A 24,653-nucleotide genomic window follows, 5' to 3' on the forward strand; every position below is an offset into this window, starting at 1 on the left:
ATTTTAAAATGAAGATTGGATGTTTTTCTAAAAGATACACTCTAGTTCAAACCAAGACTATTTTGGGGAAGTTCTGTGTTATGCAGGAGGTCAGACAGGATAATCACTATGGTCCCTTTTGGCCTTGGAATCTAAGCAACTAGAAATCTAATAATAGGATTATCCACGTGTATTATGGCACCGAGTTTGGCTCATTGTAGCTAGTACCTGGTCTGAAATATAGCTATAGGTCTCTGGGGTGAGAGGGGGTTGATGAAATTCCCACAGCTTCATAACTGCTAAAGAAAACTTCTTAGAAGTGTGATCAGTGATAATTGTTCTTTAATGTCATCTGTTTGTACATGTGAAAAAGCACAAGAAGTTTCTTCTGGACATACTGATCGGGGCCTTACATTACATTTTCAGTCCTGAAGTGATTGGTGAGAGCATGAAAGCACTGGCCAAAGTCCTGAAGGAGCTGATAGAGAAGGACATCGGTTCTTCCTTCAGAGACCTCTCCCAACAGATCCGGACCTACTTTGATGATGTATGTGAACAGATCTCTCCAACCCCAGTTCAACCGCTCTTGATTAGACTCCATTTACAATGCGTGATGTGGACTCCCTGGGCATTGCTCATGTCAGAGTGCAGAGATTTTAGGCCCCAGGGAAGGGAGGTGTTTTACGGAGGAGGAGAACATTAGGAGGATGGGGATGACATCCCTGCTCTCACAGCCTCACCCTTCTGTTCTTCTTTATTGCCACTGAGAACCTCAAAGAAAGTCTGAACACTAGATTAGGTAGCTAGATAACTGTGAAAAGGGAGTAACAGAGTGCAATAGAGAGTGTTGGGCCTGCTCTATACCATTTTTATGTGAGAGGGTTGGAATAATAATTCTGTTTTGCAGAGAATTTTGAGATTTCAAATTTTGGTTTTGTTCCTATTTGTGGGAACCCCTCTCCCCAAACTTCAAAACTCCTTGTGAAACAGAATTACTATTTTCAACCTAGCTCTGTTGGAAGCCTTGGCCCAGGGCAGTCTGCTCTCAGACTATCCCGGTGCTGGGAACCCGGGAAACTCTGGGAGCTAGAGGTGCCAGGTAGTTGCAAATTTGAGAGCCAGGACTCCCAGGGTCCCAGAAGCTGAGAGCCTGGAAGCCCACAATCCCAGTCAGCCTGTCAGATTGGCTGCCAAGGATGGGTGCACTGGCAAGACACCAGGCAGGTTTCTAAGGACCCTGCCTGGCTTCTGGAGGAATTTCATCAAAACTGAACTGTCTCTAAAATATTTTGTTGAATCAGCAAATTCGAACAAAATTTGGTTAATTAAAGTTTTTTCGATTAGCTGTAGTTGGAATCACTCTACTTTAGCGTAGAAGAGACGGCTGTGTGAAGTGATTGTCCCTTACTTACCAACTTGTGGGGCTTTCTTGGCTGTAGGAGGATGATGTTCTTTGTTCATTTGCCTTTGTCCTGTTTAGCATCCAGGCCCTGATGACAAAGAAAAAATGGAAGGTGTATTTTGCTGACCAGGTTCGAAAGAGCTGGGTCACACTTCTGCTGCACCTGCAAGACCCAAACCCCAAGGTTTCAATGGTAAGACCGACAGCGACTTATTTACTAAGCCAAAAGAATCTTCCTCCCAATGCCAGGGGAGCTCTGCTATTCCTGCCTGCTGTGGAGGCCCAAATTCTCCCCTCAGTTCATTGCCCTCCTGCTGAGTCAGTTCCAGCCAGATTGTCCATGGCTGCCTCACCAGAATCCAGGATAGGTCATGGGTCTGACCCCGACTGGTCTCTGTTCCTGTCTGTCTCTGCACCCCAGACTCCTGCCTCCCCAGAACAGAGGAGAAACCACAGCTGTGCCTGGTGAAGCAGTTTTCATTGGTATAGCTGTTCCCAAAAGACATTGGGTATGGCTACACTTGAGAGTTGCTTTCCAGCGCTGCAATTAGTAAGTGTCCACACTTGCAGGGCACATCCAGCGCTGCAACTCCCTGGCTGCAGCGCTGGCCGTACACCTGGGTCTGCATGGGGAATAATCATTGCAGCGCTGGTTCTGCAGCGCTGGTCGTAAAGTGTGGCCACACACCAGCACTGTTATTGGCCTCCAGGGTATTAGGAGATATCCCAGAATGCTTTTAACTAAATTATTCCCTTTGTTTTGTTATGCAGCCTCTCTTTGTTTTGTTGTGAACGCGGCTCCGGGCTCCGGGAGCTGCTTATCTAAAACAAACACAGCTCCTGTTTGCTGTGATCAATCTGTGAACAATCAAATGAGATATCCCCCTCCCTGCGTGATTCACAGGGGTTGAGTGTTTGCTTTTTTCTTGACCAGCAGCGAGAAAGGGAGTCGGCAGCTGCTTATCTGGTCTGCAGGTTTTTGCAGTTAAAGAGTAAGGGGTCGGAAAAAGTTTCTGATTTTGCAAGCCAGGGAGCCGATACACAGTGTTGGCTCCAAAAATCCACTCTCTCTCTCTCTCTCTCCCCCGCTCCCTGTCACACTACACTCCACCCCACCCCCCTCTTTTGAAAAGCACGTTGCTGCCACTTGAACACTGGGATAGCTGCCCATAATGCATCACCCCCAACAGCGCTGCAAATGCTGCAAATGTGGCCACACTGCAGCGCTGGTAGCTGTGAGTGTGGCCACACACCAGCGCTGTCCCTGCACAGCTGGACGACCAGCGTTGTAACTCCCAGCGCTGCAACTCTCAAGTGTAGCCATACCCATTGATGCTACCTCCATGAAACATCAATGGTTTCAGTGGAAGCTCTCCCCTCTATTACTCATTCCTGCATGTTTTCTACCAGTCACATCCAGATGAATCCCTTTTTGTCCTGGAATAGATGAGCAGTCACGCAGATGAGTTCCCTTTGAATGAACACAGCACTCGGTAGGGAACAATTCAGGTGTGATGCTCTTTTTCAGGAATGCAAAGCTACATTTCACCTCTGTTTCCCGTTTTTGGGACTGAAGAGACTCCAAAGTACAATTAATGAGCACCTTGGTGGCACAGCCGAGTTAAAGCCTGAAAAGCTCCAGGTGGACATTTGCAGACACCTTGTGAGTGAGCTGGTAAACTGTATGAGATTATTGACTGGAGTGGTTTGTGGTGGTGTGGAGGTGTGGGGGGGATGTGTGATGGATAATGTAAATAACTGTAAGAGTGGGATATTTGACTGAGGGTGATGGGAAATGTAAATCTGCCCCAGAGTCCCATTTTTCCCACTTCTACCCAGCCACCTGTTCTTTCCCTTATTTACCTGTGGTTCATAAAAGTACGTACTGGCAGTCAAAGGGCACTTCTAGCCAGAGAGAGCTCATGTGTCCCTGATTTCCTCTAGGTCAAAGAGAATGCAGAGCTGCTGGAGAACTTATACAAAAACACCATCATGTACTTCTATAGCAGCTGGGAAGAGATCCGGGCAGTTGCCGCCAAGTTAGCTGGTGAGAGATGGTGCCCAGTGTCCCTTTTGGTATTCCCATTGAGGGAGACAGAAAAAATCCCACTGTGCCATTAATGTCTCTGTGCCTCAGCTTCCCATCTATAGATGGAGATGTTAATGTCCCTCTGCAGGGTGGTGGTAGGAGGAATTCATTAGTTGCTATAAAGTGCTTCGGGATTGTTGCAGGGAAAGCACGGTGCAGCCATTTAGTAGTAGCGGCTGGGACACCGTCACGTAGGGCATGGTTACACTTTGAGCTGGGGGTATAATTCCCAGCTTGATGAGACATCCCCAGACCAGCGCTGTGTGCTAAAAATAGTGTGACAGATCCAAACCAGTGGGGTACAGGAGTCTGGTAAGGGCAAATATACTGGTCACTGTGTGAGTAGTTTTCTGTTCCCTGAGTGACCAGAGCAGGGGCTGCACTACAGTAATCAGGAACCTGCTAGAACCAATTACGGCAGACAGGCTGATTAGAACACCTGCAGCCAATCAAGGCAGGCTAATCAGGGCACCTGGGTTTAAAAAGGAGCTCACTCCAGTCAGGCGAGGAGGAGCCAGAGGAGAGGAAGTGCGTGTGAGGAGCTGGGAGCAAGAGGCACAAGGAGCTGAGAGTGAGAGGGTGCTGCTGCTGGAGGACTAAGGAGTACAAGCATTATCAGACACCAGGAGGAAGGTCCTGTGGTGAGGATAAAGAAGGTGTTTGGAGGAGGCCATGGAGAAGTAGCCCAGGGAGTTGTAGCTGTCATGCAGCTGTTAAAAGAGGCACTATAGACAGCTGCAATCCACAGGGCCCTGGGCTGGAACCCAGAGTAGAGGGCGGGCCCGGGTTCCCCCCAAGCCTCCCAACTCCTGATCAGACACAGGAGGAGTTGACCCAGACTGTGGGGAAGATCACTGAGGTGAGCAAATCTGCCCATAAGCGCAGGACCCACAAAGGTAGAGGAGGAACTTTGTCACAATAGAGAGTAGCTGCGATGGCAGGAGCAGCAGGAGGTTCAACCACCCCAAGTACGATCCCATCTAAACCCCAAAGTCTAGTCTCAAGGTGGCTGCTCCTCCCACTGCTTGTGCTGCCTTAGCCACATACTAATTGTAGCATGCCAGCGCTGTCAGAGCTAGTGTGGGCCCATCCCACTGACCTGGGAGTGATACCCCCAGCTCAAAGTGCAGACCTAGCCAGTGTTGTTCAGTGCTCCTCATTGCGACTTCATCACTGGGAGGCATGCAGCCTACCTCCCCATAGCGCCTGCTGTTTCACCTTCCTGGCCACAGCACCTTGTCAAGGAAGCATTAGGTTCCTCCTCTTTGGCCCTGTGGCCTCTTCTCCCTAGCACACCCATGTGAGACAGGCAGGCATTGGGGCTCACCTATCAGTCACCTTGTGAGATCCCTGCTTAGAACTCGCTTATTCCTGGCCCCAGTCCTTTGCTCAGGCCACTAGACCAAGACACTATCTTAGTATGTCTCCAATAACTGACAGCAGTGGCAAGCGGAGCACAGACTGTTTCAAGCAAATGGGTTTTATGTAAACATTCTTTTAAAAAAATGTCTCATTCTCTTCAGTGTGGACTCTAAACTGCTCTAGCATCCTCTTGCCCACAGCTCACCCTTAGGCCCACAGTAGGAGGCGCCAAAGACCTGTCTAGGGGCTGCCAATATCACTTTGCACTCAACAAGGGAAGGTTTTGTTGTTGTTGTTGTTGTTGTTATTTATTTGACATTGTGTCTTTAGGCATCATCCTGGAACACACAGACACTCAGCGTATGAAATGGCTGGACCTGGAACATCTGCTGATGTGTAAGTGATAAATACAGCTGAAGTCCTGCTCATTAGTGAGTTATAAAGGAATTTAGCTGACAAGAAGCAGTAACCGATACCACTGGTGCAAAGTGCATCAGCCACACATCAAAGGACAAATTCACTCTTGCCCAGTAGAAAATCCGTTTTAATTTCCCCTGAAGGAGGAAGCTGCAGAAGGTGTGATATGAGTCAGTGCATCTCCTGGTTGTCCTGGCAATGCCCCCTCCCCAGCCAGTGCTATCCACACTTTGGGCTTTATTGGCTCTCTGTGGACTCCCCAGGTGAGAAGAAGTTGTAGCCACTTTCTGCTACCCCAAATTTCCCACCAGCAATTTTTCTTCCAGTAGGTGCCCTGTATCATGCGCAAACCAGCTTGGACCTGGCCTCTGTTAAATTCCAGGTTTATTTGAGCTCAGGCAGCGGCTCCTGAATAGAGATGGAAAATAAACTTAAAAGTGGAAACAATTGAAACAATGGACCTTCTTACATTTACAGCAGAGTGGATGGCTTTCTGGTAGAGTCAGGATCTCCCCCGAGTTGGGAGCATGGAAGGGACCCAAGGGGGGAACCTAAAGCTTTGTTTGTATTGGAGAGCTGCTGTAGCGTGGTATCAGAAGTAATAAGTCTCCAGCTATTTCAGGCACAGGGGACTATATGAAAAGTGAGACATATTCATCTCTCATGTATTTTCCATCCCAATAGAAGGACTGAGCCCAGGGTCACATTTTTCCATGTGATCATTCTGCTCAGGTACTTCAAGGTTCTGTGATCACGCTTAGCTGTGATTTGACTGTTCACTAATGTGATGTCCTCTGTAATTTCAGCTCTCCAGGTCCTAGAGAAAGACCCAAGTCCCACTGTCCAGCTGGTGGCAACTGAGCTCATAAGTGACATCTGTCCTGGCTGAGCGCTTGGCGAATGAAGCAGAACGGAGACAAACAGAATAAGGCGCTCCAGTAGTATAAGGGCCCTACCATCAATCAAATGTTAACTCTACCCCTTGGCCCCGTAAGCCCTGCTCACCGGTCACCAGAAGACCCACCCCATGGGGTATTACTTCCAGGGTCAAGACAGACACATGATCGGAAGCAAGGTTTGTCATGTGACCCCTCTAAGAACTCCTCCCACTGTCCTCTACCAATCAGGATGGGTTTCACACCCATAGGAACACCCCGAGAGGAGATTTGACCAACTGGGGGGAGTTCCGGGGCAGGGTGACCTGTCTGGAAGTGGTTTGTATGACCCCTCTAAGAACTCCTTCCACCGCCCTCTACCAACCAGGAGGGGTTTCAGCTGCTGGGGACCACCCCAAGAGGAGATTTGACCAATTGGGGGGAATTCTGGGGTGGGGTGACCTGTCCGGAAGTGGTTTGTGTGACCCCTCTAAGAACTCCTCCCACCACCCTCTACCAATCACAATGGGTTTTGGCTGCAGAGGACCGCCCCGAGAGGAGATTTGACCAAAATGGGGCAGGTTCTCGGACAGGGTGAACTGCTCAGAAGAGGGTCGTGTGACCCCTCTAAGAACTCCTTCCAATGACCTCTGCCAATCACAGTGCAGCACCATCACCCCATAAGTCCCAGCGCAGGGCAGAGGAGGCCATCTCTTACCAAGAAGACATGTTTTAGGAACTGTGGAAAGGCCGAGAGGAAGCATGGACTCCTTTACCACCCCCGTGAGAACTTCGGACTTTGTTTTAGCCCCGAGGACCTTTGGACTTGTGTGGAGAAAGCGCTTCAGAAGTGACAGTTCCGAGAAGGGCCCTTTGACTCAACCGTTGAGGGATACGTTGGAACCCGACCATGAAACCCAAACCTCCATGAGGGACCCCGATGAGTGTGACAGCCTCTCATTGTCCCCCCCCCTAAAGTTGGAAGGTGATCATGACTTGTGGGTGTCACCAGCGGACAAGGTGAACGGGAAAGACATCGCTCAGGTAAATGAATGGTTAAGAAGTGACGGGCAATCATGGGGAGTGTATTGGGCTTAGGATTGGACCTGGCATTACATAAATCTGAAAACAAGCAGGGGGTTGCTTACACTGTTTTTTGTCTGAAAATCTCTCAACAGCTCAACGATGCCCTTCTAGAGGCCTTTGAGAACCTACACATCGGTAGCCTGTGGAAGTAACTATATCGTGCATCAGCTGTTTTTGCTCCTGTCTGAGACACAGATCTCAAGAGGAAAATCCGGAAAAGGACAAAATAGAAGAATGAACCAGCTCAGACTCCCCCATAGTAGGGGTCATGGCATCCATTTTTACAGGCGGCTGTAAAAGGTTGTGTTAAACCAGGTGATTAATTAAACTGATTTAAATGTATCAATATGAATGTGTCCCCCTCCATACTTCTGTTAGTAAAAGATGGTACCAGGAACAGTCATGTTCCACAGACGGCTCTGTTAAAGAAAATGTATTACACCCCCAGAGAAGTTGGGAGCTTTGGCGGGGTGAATCCTTTTTCAAGTGGCCAGAAAGCATAGTAAAAGTTTAAATAGAAGACAGATAACAGCTTGGCTTTCACACCAGGAGGCTTACACTTTACACAAACCGGCTCGAATACGTTTTAAAAGAAACAAGACCGTTTCAGATGTGGATGCGCAATTGCAGGCAGATTTGGTAAATATGCACCAGTTCTACAAACACAACAGTGGTTTTAAGTCCATCTTAACAGTGATAGACATTCTATCCAAATATGCCTGGGCCTGAGGCCTAAAAGACAGGACGAGTGATGAGGTATCCAAGGCCTTTAAAGCTTTTTTTTAGCAAAGGTCACGTGCCTCAAAAATTACAAACCAATCGGTGGAAAGAATTTTTAAACAAACCTTTTAGCAGATTGTTAAAACGGCACAACAGTCACCATTTTGTTACTAATAAGGAAGTCAAAGCAGGGGTTGTGGAGCGATTTCACAGAACTTAAAAAAGATGTGGAGGATGTGGAGATACTTTACAGCTCATAACACCTTTCACTACACTGATGTGCTACCTGACTTTATAAAGAGTTACAGCCAGAGCTTTTCCAGAACTATATGTACCAGGCCCGCTGATATTAACCCTACAAATTCTCTGAAGGTATGGAAAACGGTTTCTAGAGATGGTTTTAAAAGAAAACCGGTCGTTGCCCCTTTCAGAAAAGGCGACCACGTGAGGCCAAAGGAGCTTTTGAAAAAGGTTATGAAGGGATGTTTACCAATGAGATATTTATAATGGATGAAGCCTTAACCAGGAGCCAGAGACCTGTATACCGATTAAAAGATTACAAGGGTGAGACAGTTACTGGATCTTTTTACCCTGAAGAATTACATAAAGAAAACCCCAAACAAGACAGGATGTACAGGATCGAAAAAGTTCTAGTGGAAAAAGGAAAAGGGAGAAAAAAGCAGCTACTAGTTAAATGGTTGGAGGGGGGGTGATAAGTTTAACAGCTGGGTGGAAGCTTCTGAACTCTGCGACATTTAGACATGAACAAAAAAAACCCCAAAACCATTCCTCCTGCAAAGACAGAGAGAGAGGGAGAGAAATGAGCGACAGCGGGTTCTACATTCCTTTGCCCAGCAATGCCAGCTCTGCAGTTTTCCCTCAAAACACCAACTCGAACTTCACCATACGTCTAATTAAGGCCTTGGATCTCCTGGGTGCCTGGGAGGTGGGTTAGTGGAAATACAATACCCGAACAGCTGGAACACTGTCAACGAAGACACCCCTTTTGAAATCACCTTTGGAGATATGGCATGGAGTTTTCTCCTACGACGAGGTTATTACTCACCCATTCCTGAATTATTGGATCATATGAACTACGACCCTGTGAGTAGAAAAGTTAGCCTTAAATCTGCCGATTTTACTTATATGTTTTCTACCAGTGGGGAGCTAGCTAACATTCTAGGTTTGGGCCCCAAGCGCAACGTCCAAAAATTATACTTCCCAGCAGACATCACAGGGGGGTTTAATTCCTTGCATCTGTACACAGATATTGTAGAACATCAGTTGGTGGGGGACTTTTCTGTTCCCCTGTTACGCTGTCTCCCTGTCCAAGGAAGGAACAACGAGTTTGTCACCATCATCTACGATAAACCTCATTATGTTCCTGTCTGAAAACAGCACATCGATACCATTACCACTGCAATAAAGACAGATCAGAACAGACGTGTCTCATTTCACTTTGGCAAGGTGATCATCAAGGTGCACCTGCGTCCCTGAAGACAGCGAGATTTCTAAAAAGCAAAACATGATGGCGATTCTAAAAAATTACAACGATCCCACCATCTACAGGTACTATTACAAAGTCCAGGTTGGATATGCCCTTCCTGGATATCACGGGGCCCCTGTGATCTACGGGGCTGGCGTGGGTGGAATATTCTTTAGCCTCTTTTGAAAAGCTGTACCGCTTTTGAGGAGGGGGCTAGAGATTATTAAACCCCACATAAAATGTGCCGCTCCAAACATAGCTAAAGATGTGGTAGGCCATGTCTCCCGCACTGTTCTTTTCAAGAAAAACTTTCGTTGAACAGAGTGGATGTGAAAATTAAACTGACACACAGTAAAGACGCCTTCTGTTTAATGGGCAGTACAGCTGAAGGCTTTAAATTGTGCATTGTATCAGCATCCCTTTTTGTGAAGAAAGTACAGGTGGCCCTGGGTATTTGTCTGGGGCACGTGGAGGCCCTACTTCCCACTAATGCTAAATATCCTGTGGACCGTGTGGGAATGAAAGTGTTTCGCATCCCGGTGGGCAGCAGGGTCAGGAACCAGGAGAACCTGTTTTTGGAACAGTTACCCAAAATGCTTGTCCTAGGGTTTGTGGATAATGATGCCGTTAGTGGAAGTTACACTAAAAATCCCTTTTATTTTAAACATTATGATATTAATTTTGTGGCCTTGTATGTGGATGGTGAACAGATACCAACCAAGCCTCTGCAACCAGACTTCGAGGCAGGACGCTGCGTGAGAGAATACATGAATCTGCTACAGACACCTGGTAAACACATGGAAGATTGTTCTCTGTTAATCGGCCATGAGGAGTTTGCACAGGGTTACACCTTGTTTGCCTTTGACCTGTCTCCTGACCAGGAATGCGCCGATCACTATTCCCTGATTAAAACCAGGAACCTGAGAGCAGAAATACGTTTTGGGACGGCTTTAACCATCACCGTCAATATGATTGTGTACGGGGTTTTTGACAATGTCATAGAGATAAATCAGAGGAGAACAGTTCTGTTTGACTATATGTGAACATGGACACCATGCAGCTCTCACGTGTTTTATCAACGGACCTTTACACAAAAAAGAATTTCTTAGATGTGTTCCCTTGCAATTGGCTCCTTGGCAGCAAGCTGTCTCAGAGACCCCTAGATTTGGTTTCACAATAGACAATTACAAGACCTCCACTCTGTCACCTGCGACTTTCACTGCATGTTTTTCTTACATCATCGTAGCAAGGGTTTATCTTTTGACTGGATTTTAAAATTGTGTTCTAACAACTTAGTGCAAAATGACCGGATGGTGATGAATTTTGTACAAAATAAATTTAGATTTTTGGGCATGCCTAGCCTTGCTCAAAACATGTTTCAACAAGTCTAGACATGCGTATCTTGCAATGATTGTTATAACCATGTTATTCAATATTCTCAGGCATAACACAATGTTTGTTTGGCATTATCCAACACATTTTTTATAAAGTAACTTTTCCCACAATTGCTAGGCCCCGCGAAAATTGCAGAAAAGGGGTTTTTCCATCTCGTATCCATTTTAAAAGCCGTAGAGCAGGGTTTTAAACCCTTCTCCTAGGACCTTCTTGTTGTAAATGACTTTCTGTGTTTTCTTAAGGGTTTTTGGCTCTATTTGCCACTGATTTTTGTTCCTTACGATAGAGGGCTGCTGCACCTCTATCTTTTTTAAGGTGTTTTCTCGCAGGTCCGTGCAATAGTCCAGGACTAGATCTTTCAAACTGTCAAAGTTGATCTTTTCGCAGTTTGCTACGTTTAGGGTAATACCTTTGACTTCCATACAGGCCTTTCCCCCCCGACAGCTTATACCCGTATGTTTTTGGGCCTGCCAACACAAATTCGGTGATGTGTTGATCTGGCGGAATCTCGCTCGCTTCCAGTCACCCTCCTTTTTCACAAATATCACCGAGTCAGTGTCATGATACAGGCACCGCTCTTGCAACCTGTCTAGGAGATTATTTAGTTCTAAGCGGGCGTAAGCAGTGGTGAAACAGGCTATGAAAACATTGGTATTTCCAGTGACAGAGTTCCGGTCTTTTGTGTACTTCTAAAACACGCACGCGCTTTCATCATTGATAAACTAGCAGGATGAAATCTTGTAGTTGGGGGAAAACAGGTACTGAAAGAATTCATCAGGGTCTTTCACACTGCTGGTATTGGGTAGGTTTCTTCTTTGGCTGAAAATACCTCACAGAGAATTTTAAAACAGTTTAACGATTTGGTGTTTAGTGGGGTTAAACCTGATCTTGTGTTGGTGTAAACACATGCCTTCTTTCTGGTAGAAATCAATAATGTACTTATTTTGTTTTTCTTCATCTGTGCACCATCTGGGATATCCTGAAGCCTCTTGTTTCTGGGGGAGGTGTCATTTTATGTACTCTGAAAAGAGTTCATCAGATTTTTCATTAAAATGCCAGATTTCATAGATTTTAGCCACCACGTACCCCTTCGCTATGGCCGTGTTCAATTCCACCGTGCACCAAGTCCCCAGGATGGCCCTCTCCTTGTTAGTATGGGTGCACGTCTCCCGCTGCTCGGTTTCCGCACAGATTTGGCATAGTGGGGACATAAGCTTCCCACCCACTGACAGGTAAACCTCATGGGGGGTACACTTTAACTTTCGCAATTGCAAAATAATTTGCAAGGGGTCCAGATTTGTCATAAACTCTATTGAGGTGTCCGATAGGGTATTCTTGGGTTTTGCTTACGAAAAGGTACAGGCTGGTAAAATCATAATAGTGGATTTCTTCCCCAGGGTTAGGTTTGTAATATTGGCGGATAGCGTTTGTCTTTCCCCCCCAGAAGAGCATCCCTAGGCACAAGAGGCAACTGGGCTCGGTTCAAAAAACCTGCAAGCTCCCAAAGAGTATTTCAGCACTCCCACTCGTGCTCCCAAAGAGTCCTCACTACAAAACCAATTTGTTTCAGATAGTCGGTCTTGAGCTGCGTCTTGTAATAAAGAACCCCAAAAGTTGTCCCCATCATAGAGTTTTGTGCTTTTTCACAATGACAGGTGACACAACTGGAGAAAAGACACACCCATTAAACTCAAAGGCTGTGTATGTACTCCATCAACTTTGCCATAACCATCTAAAAAGTAGGGGCCTACCTGTAGTTCCCCACTCTGTAAAGCATGCCGTATTTGTATATTTTCTTTGAGAGGTATACGACAGCCACTGAATAGATGGGGTCAAAACTCTTTTTCTGTTTGTGATAGCTGTCTGGAGGGAGAAGAGCTACTGTGTTAGGCTCCAAAATCATAAACCTGTACATAGCCATGCAGACAGATGCCAGTGTTATGTACCGGAATGGATCTATACACAGTTTTATCTTGGTGAATTTACCAGGTTCTCTGTCTACCATATCTCCCTTTTCCATCATTTTCATAATCTCTTTTCTGTATAGGATACAAGCCTGTCTCAAAATTTTGACATCCTGCTGACAGTAATACGCGAGCTCTTTCTGCAAGTTAAACATCTCATACCTGTGGTCCCGATACCAGTCGAGAAACTGCTTATTTTCTGGGCATCATGCTTTCTACACCATAGTGCTCCATGCCGGGCATAGGCCTTTGCACCCTTCAAACCCCATCATCTGTGGGAGCTTGCTAAGCTTCATGGGCAAGAAGTTTAAAGAGTCTATAAAACGAATGCCCAGGGCCTTAACTTCCACACACATTAGTTTACTACTCTGAGTGATCAGTTCTAGGCACATCTTTTCCTTCAGTAACTGTCTAACGATGAAGTACGCATCGTAACCTTTGGAATTGTGCGCTAGGAATGTGTAGTCCCAGAACTCTTTGCCAATAAAGGTCTTAACAACCATAGAAAGACACTCATTGCCCTTAAATTCCCAGGACTTTTCTGGCTTTAAGGATGTAGCAAAAATGTAATTGGGAGTGTGCAACCCAGTCTCCTGCGGGCATTCAAAATCATCAAAAATATACTTTTCTGAGGATTCAGGCTGACTAAGGCTGTCCATAAAACAGAGGTGACTGTCTATATCACCAGCGATCAAACCCTGACACTGCTTAGAGTGTCTCCCTTTACACCTGTGCTGCTTGTCCATGTAAGACCGACAGTTATCACACAAAGTTTTAGACAGGCATTCAACTTGTTTTTTCGATGCACAGTCGATGTGTCTGTCCAAACACTCTTTGGACTGACAATATAGTCTACAGCTAGGACACCTCAGCTGCACGCCCATGCCCTCAGAGCATGTTATTCTCAAGCAGAGGTGGCAACGATACCTGCAAGAGTGGGCCTGACTGTACGCCGTGTGGCAAAACTCAATTTTTCGCTCCGAACAACTTTTTGACAACCAGAACCCCATAGTAATGCTCATCATGCAACAGGATGAAATAAGTCTTGGGGTACATTGGGCCCACTTGTTTTAAAAAGAGCCCCATCTGCCTTTTGCCGCATACAGCATCACTTGTATGTTGACTCCTAAATGCTGTTCAAAAATTGCTACGTCATTGAGCATAATCTTTCTCACCCCTGCTAACAATTCCACGTCCGTAGGTTTACGGTTGGACATGCCGGCCAAGATCCCGCCCACAGAACACAGATTGGTATCCGTGTAAGTCAGGTCTACTAAACATTGTCTCTTTTTATGCATGGTTTGACTATTGGGGATAGAATTTAAAACTCTACGAGCGCCTCCACCTCTGGTTTTTACAACTGTCACAATGAGGCGCAATGTCCCATTGACATGCAACTCTCTATTGCTCTCAGGGTCAGCAACTGCCGAAGCGCAAAAAAAACCCGGTGTCTGGAATGACACCCCTGAAACTGTGCCTCCCCAAGCACATGCTTGGTTTGCTGGTGCCTAGAGCTGGCCCTCATTGCTCTGTAGCAGCTTTGAGGTCTGATTTGAGAAATCCTCAGCAGACAGCTCATCCCTAGTTCTTCTGACCGAAAACAAAGGGCTAGTTAACTTACAGGTCTCTAAACGTAATTGAACATAATCATCAGAGCCTACCCTACCATTAACGTCATCGAGAACTAACTGTATCCCCCTGTGTCTGGCTTCAACCTGCTGAGCTGAATTTATTCGCTCAAGATTGACAAAACGAAATTCCTCACAATATACCGACCCCCCCAAATCTAGGTAATTCACGTTGCCAACTTCTCACTCTCTCCACATACACCTCTGCATTTTCAGGGTTACTTGGCGTTTCCTCTGTGGGGCCATCAGTGGCATCTTTTACATCAGATGCTATTTGAGAGTCAGACTCCGAGGCGCCTCCGTGAGGGTCATCGGGAGTAGACGGGGACCCATCTAGAGAGCCCTCTGGAGAATTTTCTAAACCAGACTCTGTGTGAGAGTCTGATTCCGCCTCCCCATTTTCAGACAAGCCAGTTTGAGAGCCTCCAGTAGGGGGCATCTCTTTTTTGTTTTTTTTCCCTCATTAACTCTTTAGCCCTTTTTAAAATTTTTACAGCGACCCTGGCCTGGAACTTTTTGGCAGCCATTTGTTTGTCCACCAAGCACTGTTCCCCCTTTTAGTTACACCTGAGCTGATGTGTAGCCTTGAGGGTGCCCCTGTTACCCAGGTCTCTTTCCACGACTAATCACGCCTGCTCAGAGCCACCCTTTGGAAAAATTGAAGTATTTTCCAAAAAGTCACCCACCAAAGCTTTTGCATTCTCAATGTGGTTTCCAGCCCTCCTTTCTTTTAGACCCTCTGAAGATACAGCGTTCACCAGTATTCTGAATGAAGCATCATATTTTCCCCAAATCTTTTTAGAATACCATTCTTTTAGAACCACAGAGGATACAGCGTCCATCAGTTTTCTGAATGAAGCATCATACTTTTCCCAAATACTAGAATATGGGGGAGCTGTGATGAGCTTATGATGTTGAGAATGGTTTGTCAGTCCTTGGTTTTTTATTCACAACCCCTAGAACACATGCTCCGTGTTTGTGAATGTGTGTGTTTTTGTGCATGTTCACAACCCCTAGAGTGCGTGCTCCAGGTTTGTGAATGTGGGCGTTTTCGCTCAGTTTTCTCAGGGTTTGGTGTGGAACTGAGGAACTGGAGTTGTGTTTGCATGGTTGGTTTTAACCAGAGTCTTTTGTTTTGTCCTTGGGTTTGACACATATGAGGTTTGGACTGCCCTGATGCTTCATCTGCACTCTTGTGCTGTTTTGCGTTGTTAAAGGTCTCAACACAGATTTCTGTTTGGCGGTTCTGGTGGAGGTATCCCTGTAGCTCTGACTACAGCATTGTCAGGAGAGCTGCACATGCCTGACTAGGGGGGAGGAACATATTTCAAAACTTAACTTTACCATCTTTCTTACCCCCACCTATGTATTTACTTAAAATACAAAACCTCATACATTAACCAAACTCATAAACACAATATATTTACTGGGCTTCATCCATCCATTAGTCACTGATACTGGTGAAATTTTCTTTTCAGCTGTCTCTTTTCTTTTTCTTTTAACCTTGTTTACCCTCTGGTCTAAGAGTCTCTCATGTTTTGACTGTACTGTGGAGCAGACAATATTATTATTATTATACATCACATGACTATCTTGTAAACTTAAAAATAAAATATTCATTAGGGTGTTTTTCTATTTAAAAAGTCCTAGCTTTAAAACAAAATAATCCATTTCAGGCTGTACAACAAACAGGAGTTTGGAGTTTATTTCTACTACTTTAAAACAAAACACAACAAACCCACAAACAGTTTTTTAAATACACCTCATTTTGCAAAATAAAAACCAAACTGCTTTTAAAATGAACTTTTAAAATCCAGTTTAAAACACATTTTGCACAGAAAAAAAACCCTACTCTCTTAGTTTGAAATACACCATTACCATCAGTGTGCAGCCATATATTTTAAAAAAACCCGCCTGTTTCTCACTCACAAACACACACATACACACAGTTTTAAAATGGAGTTTGCAACAAAATACTTTTCAATAAACCCACATGCATTTAAAAGCCACTTGCAGAAAGTTACATTCTACTAGAGGATAAAGTGTTGCAGGCACATGCTTGTTCTGTTTCCCTCATGTGTGTTTGGGGCTTTGGATTAAAGAACAAGCAACGACGTTAGTTAGTATTACCCCCAAATCCCTGTACAACCTGTGTAATACCTGAAGTTATTAAGCAAAACTACAGTTAAAATTGTTTTTACCTTGGCCTGGTGATGAAATACAGTTCAAAGTTACTAGTTCCATGCTAAACAGATCACACTGCAATAAACATAGGCACCATTATTTACTAAGACAGCATGGCCAACGAGTGATATTATACAATATATATTTTCAGAGTTAAAAACTGGGAGCATACCTCCTCTTGCAGCCCAGCAGCCATTCAAGAGTTTCTGTTGAAAAAGATAGTCTTCAAAATACCTGAAGTTTTTATACCATCCTAACCCTTTGTTTCAAACAGACTTCCAAATAGTAGCTAGCAGGTTGATTTGATCGCTACAACTCTGAAATAATAGAGACTTAAGGACTTTAGGCCCCCTCCCTAGCATTCCCTTTTGTGAGCTGGGGTGGGGGAATTAAGCTGTCTGCACAACTGAGCTGCTTTTGCTACATTTTTTTTCTTTTAGTTAAAATAGGTTTTTCTGTCAGGGCTTCTTACAGTATTAAACAGTAAATCCCCCAATCCTTAATGTAACTGCCCCATTCCCAAGTGGGGACCCTTTGCAGATATCAATACATGTCTTTGAGGCTTGTTTTTTTAAACATGTTTCTTTCATGGTTAAAGTGTGGGGTGGGGGTTGAAATAAAATGGTTGTATCAGAACCATAATAAGCACCCAGAGCTTTTAAATGTTTGATTGTCTTTAGAGCAAATGCTTGTTCTAAAGCATGGTGAAGGTTTGTGACCCCTTGAAACATTTCAGTTTTGGTTTAGACTCTTGTGTGTGGGTTTTTTTTTTCAGGTAAATATATTATTTTAAACTTTTAATGGCTTTGAATTGCTCGAAAGAGTGACCCAGAGAATTCAAACAACTCCTGGGGTCATATTTGAACTGTCCAATAGAGTTCTTCCAACTCCTGGGCCCTTTAAACTGTCCACTCGAGTTCTGCCAATTCCTGGACATTTTAATTGTCCAATAGTGCTCTACCAACTCCAGGGGTTATATCTGAACTGTCCAATAGCATCTGCGAATTCCTGAGGTTCTGTTTCATTTCATATTAATCAGAACTCACCCACCCACCTCCCTTACCATGGGTGCACACCCATCAAATTTATCCCTATGGCAACAAAGGTAAGTAATCACAGTTACTATTCACTATTCAGTGAGGGTGTGGTTAAAACCATTCAGTTCAACAGGATGAGTCAACTCTATTGTACTCAAACACATGTCTGAAGGATCCCTATTTCTTTTACTGTTGTAAGCAGAGTCAGGATGAGCTCTGCCCTGACAGCTGGTGGTGAGTTGTGGAAAAGAACTTCAGGGACTGATCTCATTTACACAGGCACACCCACCCCGCCTAGCATGAGCCCACAGTAGCCCAAATGGTCACTTTGGCTGCTGTGGGATCCCCACTTTCTCTGTTAATGGGGCAGGAAGAATAAAGTGTTGTTATCCTGATTATGTGAATCAAGGACAGTGGAACTGTACTCGGCCTTTTATGATGGAAGGACTCACCATCAAATAAGTAGCACTCACTAGTCAAGGGACATCGGTTCCAAAACCCAGTGAACTGAGAGAGGTGGGGGGCAGGTATTTGTACCTGGTGGGGGTGGGCCTGCTTCTAAAGGCCTCAAACCCCAATTGCACTCCTGTCTCTCTCCATTGTCTAACATCAGAGGTAGTTTTGATTCTCTTAGGAGTCTAGTTACAGACTGTAGAGCTGAATTTACTTTTGGCCAGTGATGCACCAGCACTGAGGCCCCCCCCTACTACTTAACACAGTAATCAGTGATTTTAGCTTGTAGTAGGAGGGGGCTTGAGCTGGTTTTGCATTGTGTTATTGGAATGGATCCTCTAGACACTGAGCCTGGCCCTTGTTGCTGCCAACTCTGATGGGCAGAAGGGTTACACTGTAAAAACGTTTAGGATTTTTTTCCCCTCCCACAACATACATTTCAGCTTTTTCCTGTAAATGAGTCTCTTTTACACAAAGACACAAGAGCTAGGTTCTCACAAACCATTTTTTTTAATGTAAAAGACATACAGCTCCTTGAAAACAAACCAAGACGCTTCGTTAAAACTCTTAGCTCACTTAAGGGCCAGAGACCTTCTAATAGAAACACAGAAAGTCACAAACCCTTTTTCAATAGATTTTTTTTTTTACTTTACGGCTACCAAGTTTTATATTGCCTGTTTCTCCCCCTCACCATTCTCTAACTTAATCCTTTTAGATTTCTTTACAAATAGTCTTTTTCTTAAGCAGGGTTCTGTCACTTTTTGTGTGGACCAGACGGCCAATATAACCCTGTAAGCAGCATCTTTCAGTTTGGACATTTTCTTTACAACATGGTCAGGGTCTCCACTGAATTGCATAACATTTATCAAGGTCACCCCTTGTGCTAAATGTTCTTGGGTTAGGCACAGACATTGCATAGCATCCCCTGTGGCAATAATAGTGTTCAATAAGCTTTCCAAACACAGCTCAGCACACAGGCCCTGGAGCTTGCAGTTTATATTCATTGAAGTCCAAGTCACACAGTCATGGTGCCCTTGGGCTGGCGCATCTATGACACAGTCCTCATAATCGTCAAAAAGCTTTTCCCTAAGACAGTGATTAAGAACAGCATAAAGAGCAATACATACAATAGTCCGCATAACTTTTTTACGCTTACGACGTGGCACTGGCTCAGCGAGTTCCATCCCAAGCCTCCTCCTAAACTTCTCATAGCCAGCATCCTCAGAGACCTCTTCAACAATTTGTAGTGGTGTTGAGCAAAACCAAGGTGTACCTGGTTCATCTTTGCTGCTTGATGCAATGCTGTCCAGGGCCTCCGGGTCCTCTAGAAAGGCATCGTCGAGCTGTTGAGAGATTTTCAGACAAGAAACAAATGTAAGTTCCCACTGCTTGCTTTTAGATTTACACAACCCCAGGTTCCTAACCCTATTACACCCCTCATCGACCGTCACTTCTTAATTATTCATTTACCTGAGCGACATCTTTTCCATTCACCTTGTCCGCCGGTGACTCCCCAAAGCCATGATAGCCTTCCTCCTCCACGGTAGTGGACAGCGAGAGGCCACCATGCTCATCAGAGTGTCTCATGAGCGGTTGGGCTTCGGGTTCGGGTTTTGGCATATCCATCAATGGCTGGGCCAAAGGAATCCCCTTGGCTGCTCCCTCATTCTCTTCAGAATTGTTGCTGCTGTAGTGCATTCTCCACAAGTCTAAAGGTCCTCGGTGCTAAAACAAAGTCCGAAGTTCTTACGGGGGTGGTAAAGGAATCCATGTTTCCTCTCAGCCTTTCCACAATTTCTAGAACACGTCTTCTTGGTAAGAGATGTCCTCCTCTGCCCAGCACTGAGACTTGTGGGGTGATGGTGCTGCACTCTGATTGGCAGAGGGCATTGGGAGGAGTTCTTAGAGGGGTCACACGGCCCTCTTCTGGGTGGTTCACCTTGTCCCAGAACCTGTCCTGTTTTGGTCAAATCTCCTTTTGGGGAAGTCCTCTGCAGCCGAAACCCATTGCGACTGGCAGAGGGTGGTAGGAGGAGTTCTTAGAGTGGTCACACAAACCACTTCCGGACGGGTCACCCCACCCCAGAATTCCCCCCAGTTGGTCAAATCTCCTCTCGAGGTGGTCCCCAACAGCTGAAACCCCTCCTGATTGGTAGAAGGTGGTGGGAGGAGTTCTTTGAGGGGTCACACGAACCACTTCTGGATGGGTCACCTCGCCCCAGAATTTCCCCCAGTTGGTCAAATCTCCTCTCGGGGTGGTCCCCAGTGGCTTAAACCCATCCTGATTGGTAGAGGACAGTGGGAGGAGTTCTTAGAGGGGTCACATGATACACTTTGCTTCCAGTCATGTGTCTGCCTTGACTGTGGAAGTAATACCCCCATGGGGTGGGACTTCCAATGACTGGTGGGCAGGGTTTAGAGGGTCAAGGGGTGGGGTTAATCTTGGATTGACGGCAGGGCCCTTAGACTTCTCGCTCCAGCTATCCTGGTTGTGTTGTAATTAATAGAATTACAGACCTTCCCCCTCCCCGAAGAGTAACCCTAATCAATGATCCTACCCCAAAGTAACGGGCACATCTGGGAACAGCAGGCAAAAAGCCCTTTTCCTTCCTCAGGAAAGTTTGTTCCCTGGCATGTTGGTTAATGCTGCTGGGAGATTGCTTTAGGTGAAAAATTGCTGTAATAATTGATTTTAGTCCGTTCATGTAAAATTTAGAAGCATGTTATGTTGTGTTATGTTAAGCATCTAAGAAGCATGTTATGATTTTCATTTTATATATTACCAGTTCTGTTTCCATTCTCCATTGCTTTAGGTGAAAAACTGCTGTAATAATTGATTTTAGTTTGTTAATGTAAAATTTAGACTGTAAGAAGCATGTTATGATTTTCATTTTATATGTAACCAGTTCTGTTTCCATTATCCTGACTCAGTTCCTCTTAAATCTTAATCTTTGATAATAAATTTAGGATTATTCCACTATACATATTTTTCAGTGCTGCGAGGTTATAAAAGATCTGATCCTGAGCTGTACCAATCAAGCTGTTTAGATTCTGTTACCCGGTAATTTCTGTGAGTGTCCTGTGACAGTAACCTGATGCTACTGGGGGACACTTTCAGAGGTACTTGGGGGCTGCGGTGCAACTACTGTTACCGTGCAAGGCGGAGCAAGGGCTGGCAGAGCAAGGGCTGGCAGAGCCCTGTGCAGATTGGTAGGCTGGCTAACAGACCGGTGGTGTTATGCTTGACTAGATATCAGCTCCCTGAGAAAATCTTCCTCTCGCCGGATGGGTAACAAAGTGACTCAGAGCCTGGGCACCCCAAGAAAGCTGCACACATACCCCTTTAACCTGCTTTCTCTTTTCCAGGTGCCTCTTTATCTTAGCCAACCCTCAAATATGTTCAAACCATGTTCAAATATGTTACGGACTGTTATAAAGAGGACAGTGATCAACTGTTCTCCATGTGCACTGGATGTAGGAGAAGTAGGAATCAGCTAAATCTGCAGCAAGGGAGATTTAGGTTAGATATTAGGAAAATCTTTCTAACTATAAAGATAGTTAAGTTCTGGAATAGGCTTCAAAGGGAGGTTATGGAATCTCATCATTGGAGGTTTTAAAGAACCCATTGGACAAAGAGCTGTCAGGCATGGTCTAAGTATAGTGCTGGATGGGATGATATTGCTAGGACCCTTCCAGCCCTTCATTTCTAGGATTCTCTGAACTGTGGAGTTTAACTGGTGAGCCCCTCAGTGAACTGCCCCATCAGCCTTCACCCAGCTCTAGTCCAATGTGAATTATTAACAAAATGAGCTGGTCCCTGATACGGAGAAGTCACAAGACCAGTGAGCACAGCAGGACATACCCTATCAGAGATACCCAATGACAGTCGTTCCCTTGTAGTGCAGTGGGGGAAGCTAGGGAATCCAATGGTTCCTCTCCGATAAAGTCTTGCAGTACACAAACAGGGCCTTGGCTTAGAAAAGCAAGATGCCTTCCCTCACACACGATTATAGGCACAAATCCTAAGTCTGTAAGTAAACAGGCGCAGTTCACAGATGCAGAAATAAGCTAGACAGGAGGGAGGATAACTCACCAGAACACAGTCCATTCCACTAACAACCCAGAATTCATCAGCAACACTGAATTCTCAGAAAAACAAAGAAGAGAATATGATTAAGAACCAGACCCCAGATCACTAACTACAGGGATAAGAGTATCAGAGGGGAAGCCGTGTTAGTCTGGATCTGTAAAAGCAGCAAAGAGTCTTGTAGCACCTTATAGACTAACAGATGTTTTGGAGCATGAGCTTTCATGGGTGAATACATGCATCTGACGAAGTGGGTATTCACCCACAAAAGCTCATGCTCCAAAACGTCTGTTAGTCTATAAGGTGCCACAGGTCTCTTTGCTGCTTTTACAGGGAATAGAGCTAGCTCTGTGGGGATCCCAGAAGTGTGGTTAGAAACCCCAGCAAGGCGTTGAGCTGAGCTCTTCTTCCATCTCTGCAGAGAAAGGGCAAGGGAGGAAGCCCCCACATCATGGTTACAGTGGACATGCAGGAAGCCCCAATTTCTCTGAAAGAAGAAATCAGACCTCTGAGCAATTGAAACAGATACTTCAAACAGTTTAGCAGGAAATTCTTGCACAGTAAATACAAAATCTGGGGCTGGGTTACTTACATATGTGAGATACATGGCCAGCACCTGAAAAAGAAATGTGAAAAGTCATCAGTATTTGACCAGTGCCCCATAATACACATAAACAGGGAATAACAATATGAGAACATGGACCGGGAATAAGCTGCTGGATATGGTAGAGAAAGCAATCACCAAAACAGGAAACACTACAAGATTAGGGGAACCCATATTACTTAATAGAGTCACTTTTGAATTAGTGGAATGTGTCAATGCAGCAGGGGTCTCTACTGATTTCCTTCCAATATTCAACTGTTACAGGAACATTGTCTCCCTATAGAGAACTATAAGCAATAACATCCCAGACTCCCTCTACCTTTTGCCCTCCTCTGCTAACTGCTGCCTGGTGAATCCTGACAGGCCCTGAACCCAGGGGGACAGTAGTAAACTGGAGAATGAGGTGGTGATGGAGACTAAAAACCTTACCATTCAGTGACCTTTTGATATGAGGTGGAGGATCATAGTAGCTGACTTTGGAGGATGAGTTATATCTGCTGAGCGCCTTCTCTGAAGGGCAGAGCATCCTTGTCTCCCAATAACATCAGTGGGAGTTTGAGAACCCTCAGCAACTCATAGGCTTGGGCAAGACAAATACAAAGGCCTTGGGTGGCTAAAGTTAAGCACTGAAATCTGCAGGTAGAAGCCTAAATACTCATTATAGCCACCTGCAGAGGTGCTGATTAGGGCACATAAATTGCTAACAGCATTGTGGTGTTTCAAATAGATATTTGAAAAACAAGGGGAATGATGTTTAAAGGCATATTTAGCCTTTGGTTGACAGACACCTTTATGCCAGGTGAGTGGGTTTTCCAAACCCAGATACCTGAACTCAGACTCCTAACACTCACAGGTAGGTGCACCAATAGGGGTGGGGTTAGTTGTAAAGTCACCCTTTTGCTGCCCTATGTTGCAGTGGAGCAGGGCAAAGTAGCCATAAAGTTGCCCTAAGAGGCAGCTAGGAATTCCCCAGCATGTGCAAATCCCTAACACCCAGAGAACCAGCATAGAGAGTGTACAATCAGTGTAGCTGGCTGTATGTCACCAACTCCTAGCTTCCCACCCAAGTATATGGGGTGTGAGCTGGGAACAGAAGCTGGCACACACAGTGTGCGTTGTGCTACAGCTATCTCCAGTGCAGCAATGGCTGTTACAAGACAGAGTAATTTAGAACAACCCAGAGTCTGGAGCTCAGCTGTATTTGAGGATCTAGGCCAGTACTTGGCTGTTACTATAGCAATGACCCCTGAGCAAGCAGTATAATGTACATGCTTCTCACTGAGCTTGTCCAGAGGCTGCACGTCCAGCAGAATGACTAGATGTCCTGATGTGTAATAAAAACGCTTGAGTAATAAAAATCAACCCAGGCTCCTTTACAGGGCCTGATCCTTCTCTCACTTACAGCATCTGAGCAGTAGGACAACAGCTAATACTGGCCAGTATTATAGATGCTCTCTCTTGTTCCAACTTTGGGTAGCTGGAGCGAGTAGTATTCAGAGCATCTTGTCGGACCTCCCCCATCACACAGGGAGCAACACCTCCCCCAGCGAGTCCTGCCCCCACCCCAGAGCAGAGCTGAGGGAGAGTCGGCAGGACAGGGACAGGGACGGGCACAGGGACGGCTTGGATCCCCTCACTTGGCTGATGGCCCAGGAGGGAACATGCTCCATGCCAGCAGCCACATGGCTTGTGTGGGGGAGACGCGTGTCCACGGAGCTGCATAACGTGGGAGGGGCCAGATGTGCCACTGTAGACAAGGAGAGCGCAGAGCCCAGCTGAGCCAAGAGCACCAAGTGCTGCCACCACACGATGGCCCCGCAAAGCTGGCTCTCGGGCTGCTGACTTCCTGGCAGCTGGGGCGCAGGGGGTCACAGCGACGGCCCAG

The 24,653-nt window shown here is 45.5% G+C and overlaps 1 protein-coding gene and 1 long non-coding RNA gene across 2 annotated transcripts; one reads left to right on the forward strand and one right to left on the reverse strand.

The window, feature by feature from the left end:
* The first annotated feature begins 1,465 nt into the window (after window positions 1-1,465).
* On the forward strand, window positions 1,466-6,401 carry LOC123353818 (maestro heat-like repeat-containing protein family member 2B). Its single transcript, XM_044995232.1, has 5 exons — window positions 1,466-1,574; window positions 2,910-3,044; window positions 3,326-3,428; window positions 5,163-5,228; window positions 6,056-6,401. Exons 1-5 carry the CDS (start codon window positions 1,473-1,475, stop codon window positions 6,136-6,138), a joined length of 489 nt encoding a protein of 162 aa, XP_044851167.1. The 5' UTR covers window positions 1,466-1,472; the 3' UTR covers window positions 6,139-6,401.
* Window positions 5,249-23,326, reverse strand: LOC123353819. The gene is made up of 3 exons (XR_006574572.1): window positions 23,198-23,326; window positions 22,757-22,780; window positions 5,249-5,657 (listed from the first exon to the last, which is right to left on the reverse strand). It is a non-coding gene; the product is annotated as an uncharacterized LOC123353819 (long non-coding RNA).
* Between the last annotated feature and the right edge of the window lie 1,327 nt (window positions 23,327-24,653).

The sequence above is a fragment of the Mauremys mutica genome, chromosome 20, assembly GCF_020497125.1.
Source record: "Mauremys mutica isolate MM-2020 ecotype Southern chromosome 20, ASM2049712v1, whole genome shotgun sequence".
Lineage (NCBI taxonomy): Eukaryota > Metazoa > Chordata > Testudines > Geoemydidae > Mauremys > Mauremys mutica.

Excerpts from the sequence above, each read along its gene's own strand:
- LOC123353818 (XM_044995232.1), top strand. The coding sequence starts at position 1,473 with ATGACAAAGAAAAAATGGAAGGTGTATTTTGCTGACCAGGTTCGAAAG. Across the intron at positions 1,575-2,909 it reads CAAACCCCAAGGTTTCAATG|GAATGCAAAGCTACATTTCA; the intron begins GTAAGACCGACA and ends GCTCTTTTTCAG. Across the intron at positions 3,045-3,325 it reads TGGACATTTGCAGACACCTT|GTCAAAGAGAATGCAGAGCT; the intron begins GTGAGTGAGCTG and ends GATTTCCTCTAG.